Raw genomic sequence first — 9,426 nt, 5'->3', positions numbered from 1 at the left:
GAAAATGAAGGCATGAGATAATGAAATTCTACGTCAAAATTGACATATTAATTGTAGAAGAATATGGTGGTCATCTGTTTACAGGTATCAAAAAATTGGATCCTTCCAATAATAAGACTCAATGAATACATCATTTTCAATTTTTAATATTGATTCTTCATTATATCCTCATGTATGTCTTCGTTGAAATGACATTATACATAAATCATGACGTCCATATGCATTAGATGGAGTTAAATTATAATGTTTTAAAACAATTCTTTGTTGCCCCCAAACTTTAATACTTGAGTGCCTCCTAAACGATCCGAGAAAATCTGTTACTAATACACGCTATTCTCTTCGGGAAAAAAGTTTATATAGTGTTTTTTCTCTCTTAATTTTAAAGATTACTTATTTGAAATTTTTTTGTGATAAGTGGTAGTCAATTTTCTAATCAAATTTGTTAGTAGTAAGTAAAGTTTTTTTTTTTCTAAACCGCGGGTGAAACATTTCAAAAATTATAGTATTAAACTATAATATTATATAGTTGTTTCGGCAGGATTTAGAACCCTAATCCAAAACATTCAAAGTAGTCTGTTCCATCATCCAATTGCGATGTCTTCTCTCTTCTCCCATCCAGTTGCGGGGAGGGTGCCTACAAAAGAAGATACTCCGATGCTCAAGTCAATGACTTTGCATAATAATTTTGTAATCAAGATTTAGTTATCAGAATTCAAAAGTTCAGTTCAAAGTTACATGTCCTCTTTGTCAGTACTTATAAATTATAATGAGTTTATCGTTACGTCTGACTCATTAATCACCAATGAATGACATTATTAACTGTCAATAAATGATAATTATTTTCATTAACTCACTATTACTATTGATTACCTTAACGGTTATTTCTACCGATCGGTTAACTGTTTGTCCGTTCAGTTCATTTGCCTGAGAGGTATCATCGATCGGTCACGACTTAGAGACTCTCTTGCACCTTTACCGTTCGGTCGACTATAAGCTCATGGTAACAATAGTTAATATTATAATCAATGGAGAGACTGAAATATAAAATTTAGTTACAGTTATCTCTCATAACCATAAAAACAAACTTTATATACAACCAGCTAAAACAAAACTATATACATCTATAAAAATCTAAAAAGACTACACATTAGATGATACTCCCTCCAAAGCTTGTTCTACAAACATCTCATCGTCCTCTACTCACACCCATCGAATAATCATAGTTAAGAAAGAAGCATAGAAACATAAAAACAAAACACAAACAAAAAAGATAAACTAGAAATACAAAAATAATTTCTATATATTACCTTAACAATACAAGCATTAAACATAAATCAAACATAACAATTCAATCATCCTAAACATGCCAAGACCTAGACGAGACTATGCAGATTCAATACGAATGTTGAACTGTTGGTAGTCTATACATTTGTAGTGGTAATCCAACTGGCTCAATTCAAGCTACCATATTAGACCATTTTTGTTGACTATGAACATGATCAAAGCCTGTAGACAAGAATCTCCATATACTCTCACCATATGTCGGAATAAACCACCTATCCAACCTAAATTCGTTTTAAAATTGTCACAAGATTCCAATCCAAAATTAATTAAAACCTCACTTTAGATATCTAAATTAAACTTCACCAGTTCTAGCTCATATTTGAGCAACTTAGGAATCTGAACAAGTCACAAATAACTTACCAACACCCTTCAAAATGACCATTTAGACACAAAACCTAGAAACTAGTGTTAAACCAAGCTAAACTCCACCTATCAACCACCAAATACTCTTACATTAGATTTCCCCTATTTCAACATCAAAACCAGTTCTAAATGACCAAATAACTAACCCTCAAACTTCTTATTTTCCTTCCTAACTCTTATATCAAAATTCACAAGTCAAAACTTTCTTATTTAAACTTAAAACCTTCTAAAATCATCACATTGACCCATACAAATTTTTCTATCAAATTTATATCAACTCAAGGTGCTAACAAACCTCAAATAACATATAACCAGCTGTAATACCATATTTCTCCATCCAAACACTATTTCAGCAAAATGCATATCAAAACCTCCATTTTAACTATTAAAACTCCTAGATTTTCAACTCCTTACTCCATAAACTTTACAACACACATTCAAATCAGTAATACAATATATTGACATACAATTCATGACCAAAATATCATACAAAATATCTGACATCAGAATTTCATCATCAAGTACTCAAATACACCCATTTAAATGAGTTAACACTAGCACAAAAATAAAAATTACACTAAATAAATTTAACACACATACAAAAATCCAACTTACATCATAAACATCAATTAAAGAAAAATCTAGTTTTCCTAACCTCCCAAAGAATTGTTCAACTCTAAGAACGTCTCACGGATTGCTTGAAACACAAGGAATTTCTAGAAAAACCTACGAAACACTGATTGGAAATGGAATGAGTCCTTAGGACTTCAGACTAACAAAGAACAGGAAAAAGAAGCAATACAATGCATGCAACGATGAGACGCTTCTCCTAATTTCATATTTAAGAACAAAAGAGAAAATAAGTCGAAACTTACTTGCTCTAAACAAAGAACTGATCGGATAGAAGTGGAGATTAATCTGTCGTGATCTTCTAGGTACCTCCTGATTGTTAAATAGATGTTCGAAAAGTTAGAATTCTTAAAGATATGGTAAAGAGTTCAAGAGAATAGTGTTTAGAGAGAAGGTGAATGTTTAAGATAATGAAACGAGTTTAAGAAATTATATTTATTTAATCAACTTATTTTTAAATTTTATAATACTTTGTTTTATTATTTTAAAACACCTACCAATTATAATATTCTATTTTTAGGTTCTTACACCATTGTTTTTTTATTAGTATACGGATGTTTATTTTTATCTTTGTTAGAAGATAATAAAAATATTAGAATATATATTTAGGGTTTGTTAACTTATGTAACCTCTTTTAAAGTGTACCAAATTTACTCTCATATATTATAGATTCTAGGTTTTAAGGTTAAGAGTATTTGAATAATTTTTTATTTTTTTTATTTTTTATTTTAAATTAAAAATAAAAATTATTAAACACTATTGTGTTTAAAGTGTGTTTTTTTTTAATTGAGATTTTTGTGTTAACTAAAATTTTGTACCCTTTAAAAAGTCATATAAGTTAGTAAACGTATATATATATATATATTATCTTTAAAATATAAGAAGACAGAATCAAATTTAATGTAACAATTTTATTTAGCTTTTAATTATATGTAATTTTAATGTATATTATTTAGATTATTAATAAAGTTACTTTTTTTTTAATAAATTCGTATAATTAGTACTGCAACTATAATTGATAATAATATCATATTATATATATAGAATAATTTGTTATATATTTTTATTTTATATATTTAAATTTAATACTTTCATATACTTGTACATAATTAGTTTGTACTTTAAAACTTAAATATGCGGTCAGGAATGTATCACCTTACTAATAGATCTTCATTAAATAAGAGAGTTTTTTATCAACGAAATTGTAAAAATGTTAGAAGTTACTTAGATCTACATCGGAAACACATATATATGTTGTTTGAGTGAATTTGTATCAATTAAACGATAATAATATCAAAAGATAATATAATTGGATTATTTTCTTTTTTATTTTGATTTTTAAATCAATATTTAAATACTCAAAAATTAATATATTTTTTAAATTTATTAACATTTTTTAAAAAGAATGTTAAGATTTTGTTTTTTTAAAGCTAAGACAAATTTCAAGTTAAATAAGTAAATCAAACCTAAGTCGTTAATTTTTTTAAAATAAATAATAATTCTGAAAATTTTGGGTTAAATTAATATTTTTAAATGACTAATTTCAAAGTTTTTATTTTTAATTTTTTTAAATAATTATTATTATTTATTCTTACATGTTTTTTTAAAATACTATAACATTTTTTGAAACAAAAGATAGTCAGTTAAATTCATATTTAGTAATTTTGATTTTTTTATAGATATTAAATCGTTTCTTGAAAATTGAAAAATACTAAAAATATTTTAAAAAATTGAAATAGTTAGAATTAACCAATAATTGTTAAAACAACATCATTAAGGAAAATTTTCTTAAAATATAATAATATATAAAATCCTTTATATGGGATATATAATTTTTTTATATTATTTCGTACAAATTAAGTGGCTATTAAATTAAATTAAATTAACGGTAAAATAAATCTAAACTCATTCATTTGATTAATTAAAATGGTATCAAACATACTTTATATAGAATCAAAGGAATCATGTGCAAATATGAATAGTAACTCCATGTCAAGAAATGCGTGCGTGAATCACATGGCCTGATCTGTATCATGCGAATTCAAGTCAACTGCTCTAATCATCCATCTTTTTTATTTTGTGGCCATCAGCGAAAATTCCTTTTTTTCTATTCTTTTTTATTTTTTATAACAAGGAACCACTGTTGACTGGCATCACAATTCGGACCGGTCTTATCCGACCGGGTTAACCCGCCAAATAAAAACGGACCACATACGTTGATTTGGAAGATCTCAGATATTGCCTCGTGCAGATTCTTCCTGTCACCACACCTGAAATGACATGATACTCATCTATATCGATTAAAAATAAAAATAATTTATAATATATATATATATATATATATATATATATATGAAATATTAAGTTAATGATGAGAAATTTAAATTTTATTAAATTAATATGACATGAGAGTCATATTTATTCTAATATGACGAGCATAACACCTATTCATCTTTTTTCTCTAACAAACGTTTATTCTACGTGATTCGGATGAGAGATCGGTTTGAGGGACGACTCATATAATACATTTTCATGCTCAAATCAGTATTTTTTTCTCAAGATTTGAAATGATGCGATTATGAAAATTATCTTTTGAGATTAAATCTCTGTTTATAAAGTTTACAAGAATCTAGTCAACTAATTTACCTCTTAATAATCATTAATATCTGTCTTAATTAGTTATCAATAGTTGTTACCGTATTGATTACGTTTTAACTTTATCCAAGTGTTGTCATGATCGAACAATTACAAAGTCATTTTATGTAATCCGGCCGTTCGATCTATTTTAATCAGGACGCTGTCATGACTTATCGGGCAAGTCTAACCCTATCGTAACAGTAAGAGGTCGTGTCTTTCATTACTAGACTATTAAACGTATTGTACGTTACAAATTATATTTTAACTAAAAATACATTAAATTATAATATATAAATAGCATAAAATAAAAAATATTGAGTTAGACTACGAGTTTGGATGACGAAATAAAAAGGTCTTGTAATGGAGTTTGGTGACTAGGAAGAATCTTATAATCATATTCACAGGTGATTACAAATTGTCACCAAGACGCAAATCTAGGGAATATTGTGGAATGCACTAATTCTCTCTTGAATGTGGATGGAGTAACAGACACATCATGTTATAGTATGGAAAGAGATTCTTTTTGTCGTTCGGTCTATGCATAAAAGGGTTCAAATATTATAAACTCATTCTCCAAGTGGATGAAACATTTATAACGGGTAATCGTGAAACTTTGCTCACAGTGATCGCGTAGGATTACAATCAAAATCTTTTTCCATTGGCATTTGGTATTGTCGAAGATAAGAAAAAGGAGACACTGATATGATTTTTTCAATTACTCCAATAGCATGTTACCCTTCAATAAAATCTTTACATCATCACCCATATAGGAAATGACATATTATCCGCTTTAAGATTAAAAAACGTTGGTTAAATAGATGGTATAAACTCCATTTATTACATATGACATTTAGCCTCCAAATTCAATAACAAATTCAAAGCTCGGGAACTCACGCGACAATTCATAAACATACTCTTAAGTTGTGCCGATTATGTATTTTGAATTTGAGGGATGAGTTTATAAACTTGTGTTAATTTGTTTTGTGTTTCTTTAGGTATGGTATAAGCTTTCTAAATACAAGATTTGCAAATATGCATTTTTTTTACATTTTTAATAAAGGACCGTTTACGCAGTTTAATTAATAAGTTAATAATATAATTGATGATGCATTGACATATATACTCGACCTGAATTGAATACCAATCCAACTTTGAAAACACTGACTTACATTGCATAGTTTTAAAACATAGAGTTACATAGATACAAAAGAAAAAACATTTAAGAAGTGACGATAAAATTAACAAATTTAGGAAAGTGACAGTAAAATTAACATATCGGAAGAGGAGCTCCATTCCACTCTCCAAGGCATTCCAGAAGAGGATCGATGATTTTACCCTGGCATATTGCAGTGAATAATTTGTCAAACTCTTCACCTGGTGACTTCACCTTTTCTCCGGTTAGCAACCCAGTCCCCAACTCCTCTCTCACAAACTTGTACAGTGGGTAAGATCTGCATTCTTTGATCTTGTTTGGAATTGCAGCTTTCCCACTCTCATAAGCAGCCCTTGCACTTTCAACCTCCTTTGGCAAGATGGTCTTCAACTCCTCCTCAAAAATTGCAATCTTTTGAAAGATCGATGTGTTAACGTCCTTCTCATTCTCTGCATTTACCAAGGCATGGTCTACAAGCACTTGCCTGAGTTTTTGCGTCAGTGGGTATGTAGCACTGCATGGGTCATCTATGTAGGAAAATACATACTCCCTGTCAACCACTTTCAGTAGATCCTTTTCGCAAAATCTTGAAGGGTGGAGTTCTCCGTTGCCACCTGTGGTAAGAGTCCTCTTGGAAACTTGACTGACAGTGTTCTTGACCGAGCTTTTCAAATTCTCCTCCAAATGCCTCAAGTCAATTGCTTGGCAAAGTGCCATCAAGAAGGTGGAAGACATGAGCTTAAGGATCTCAATAGATTCATTTGTCTTCCTGGACGAAATCAGACCGAGAGAGTTCACGTCTTGGTTGTGTTGCTCAGCACTTTGGACATGGCTTGTTACTGGGTTTGCGAGATACTGAAGTTCAGAGCAATAGGAAGCCATGGCAATTTCAGCTCCCTTGAAACCATAATCCAAGCTAGGATTTCTGCTAGCAGTGAGATTCGAAGGCAGACCGTTGTTGTAAAAATCGTTGACAAGCTCGGAGAATTGAGCAAACATGAGTTTTCCAATAGATGCAAGAGCCAAACGTGTGTTGTCCATGGAGACTCCGATTGGGGTTCCTTGGAAATTACCACCATGCAGTGCCTTGTTCCTTGAAACATCAATAAGAGGGTTGTCATTCACAGAGTTAATCTCTCTCTCAATTGACTTGGTGGAGAAACGAATCACTTCAATGAGAGGACCAAGCCACTGTGGTGAAGTTCTGAGGGCATATCTATCTTGTTTTGGCTTTTGCAAAGGATCTATTTCGTGCAGTTTCTTGGCATCCTTCATGTAGGAACTTCCATCCAAAATGTGCTCCATGATGGCAGCAGCCTCAATCTGACCAGGGTGGTGCTTTAATTTGTGTGTCAAATGATCGGTGAACTCAGGCTTCCCTTGCATCACTTCGGCAAAAATGGCTGATAGAACTTCAGACAACACAGCCAGTATATTTGCATCAAAGAGAACAATAGAAGCTAAGCCAGAACCGACAGCCGTGCCATTAACGAGGGCAAGGCCTTCCTTGGGTTGCAATTCAAAGAAGGCAGAATTGATGTTAGCCGATTCAAAAGCTTGCTTGGCATTAAGTACTTCTCCAGAAGGTCCAACAGCTTTGGAGTTAGGTCTGCCAGTTAGCAAACCCGCAATATAGGAAAGTGGAACAAGATCTCCAGAAGCGGTGATTGTACCACGAAGTGGCAAACATGGGGTAACGTTGTTGTTAAGGAGCTTGGTGATTGCTTCTAAGATTTCAAATCTGATGCCTGAGTAGCCTTGAAGAAGAGTGTTGATTCTCACCAGCATGGCTGCTCTAGTTGCGGTGTGTGGCAGTGTGTGGCATGATTCAGTCCCATTTCCAAATATTCCAGCGTTTAAAAACCTGAAAAGAAATAAACAATCATAATTAGGAATTCCTGTTTTAAATTAATAATAAAATTGATCCACCTTAATGAAAGCATATATGTTTCAGTAATTATTAGAAAACACAAGAAAAATGTTCTCATCCTATTTACATAATTAAAAACGGAGATTTAATATGAACATAGCAAAATATATCTACGCTAAATATATAATGTTGAAAAATAAAATTACATATAAGGTTGAGTTAGGTATGTAAGAAATTTCTTTAATTAAAGCCGTCCAGCTTAAAATAAAAATTATTTTCCATGCATTATTGTTAAAAATATCGTCATACATTATATAAAAACAAAAAAAATTAAAGACAATTTTTTTTCCAAGCTAATATTAGGTCATAAAAAATGTAATTACAGTTTAGAAATAGAAAAAAAAATTATAAAACAGTTCATGTAGTTCAGAATTGGTTCGCAATATTTTAGAAGGAGAACTTGATCATGCATGTCTTTGAATGAATATATATAAAAGACGATCAGATGGTATGGTAGTAAATTTTTTATGCTGTTAAATTTAGGTAAGTACCGTGCTCACTAATCAGCACCGGACACATGAAATATTGAAAACAAGGAAAATAGTACGTATAGTAAGCGTATATATACGTAGAGTTTGTGTTTGTGTGTGTTTTATATATATACACAGAGGGAGTAGAGTAGAGTTAGTTACCTGATGAGTTCTTTCTGAAGTGCACCACCTTGTTTGGTTCGGCGGTGTGAGGTGGCACCGAAGCCGGTGGTGACGCCGTAACTGTCAGTGCCATTGTTCATGCTGTTCATCACCCAGTCACTGCTCGCCTTAACACCTTCCCGAGCGGACTCCGACAGCTCCACCCTCACGCCTTGGTCGTGTGCAGACACCGCCGCCACCTGAGCGATGGTGAGCGTCTCGCCACCGAGGCGGACCAGCGGCTGACGGTATTCGGCCACCATGCGCTTGACCTCATCGAGGTGGCTCCCCTTGAGCGCCTCGGCGGCCGTTCCCCAATTGAGAGGATCACTGCTCTTGGTGGAAGTCAAGCAGAAGGAACCGTTTTGGTTGCCGTTGGTGAGGGTAGTTGCTTCCATCTTAAAACAGTGAAGAGAATGAAAAAATGGAGATGAGTTTTGTAGAGAGAGAGAGAGAGAGAGAGAGAAAGAGAGGAAATGTGTGTGTTTATGAGTTTGAGGATTTCCTGAGAAGAAAAGAGTTTGGTCGAAGAGTTATATAGAGGTGAGTTGGTGTGTTGGGTAGGTAGCTGAAGGAACGAGAAATGGGGTTTGTTGAAAATGAATTGGGAACGTCGGATTGGAGCATGGCGTGGGATTGTGGCACGTGGAGCAGCGCATGGATGATGTTGTTTCTTGGTAGCTGAGTGTGGTGGCGCCCAACTGAGTGGACCAAAGAGTGAAAGAGGTTGGTTGGTG

General features: G+C 32.4%; 1 protein-coding gene across 1 annotated transcript; it reads right to left on the bottom strand.

The window, feature by feature from the left end:
* Window positions 1-6,124: 6,124 nt before the first annotated feature.
* LOC124830270 (phenylalanine ammonia-lyase 1-like) lies at window positions 6,125-9,182 on the bottom strand. The gene is made up of 2 exons (XM_047303936.2): window positions 8,690-9,182; window positions 6,125-7,991 (listed from the first exon to the last, which is right to left on the bottom strand). Exons 1-2 carry the CDS (start codon window positions 9,085-9,087, stop codon window positions 6,242-6,244), a joined length of 2,148 nt encoding a protein of 715 aa, XP_047159892.1. The 5' UTR covers window positions 9,088-9,182; the 3' UTR covers window positions 6,125-6,241.
* Window positions 9,183-9,426: the final 244 nt, after the last annotated feature.

Source organism: Vigna umbellata, chromosome 5, assembly GCF_029865625.1.
Source record: "Vigna umbellata cultivar VRB3 chromosome 5, Vumbellata_1.0, whole genome shotgun sequence".
Lineage (NCBI taxonomy): Eukaryota > Viridiplantae > Streptophyta > Magnoliopsida > Fabales > Fabaceae > Vigna > Vigna umbellata.
Note: the sequence above shows the minus strand (reverse complement) of the source record. Positions and strands in the feature narration are given on the sequence as shown.

Bases quoted from the DNA above. Each gene is read 5' to 3' on its own strand.
- LOC124830270 (XM_047303936.2), bottom strand. From the start codon at position 9,087: ATGGAAGCAACTACCCTCACCAACGGCAACCAAAACGGTTCCTTCTGC. The intron at 7,992-8,689 runs GTAACTAACTCT...ATTTCTTTTCAG, and splicing joins CTTCAGAAAGAACTCATCAG to GTTTTTAAACGCTGGAATAT.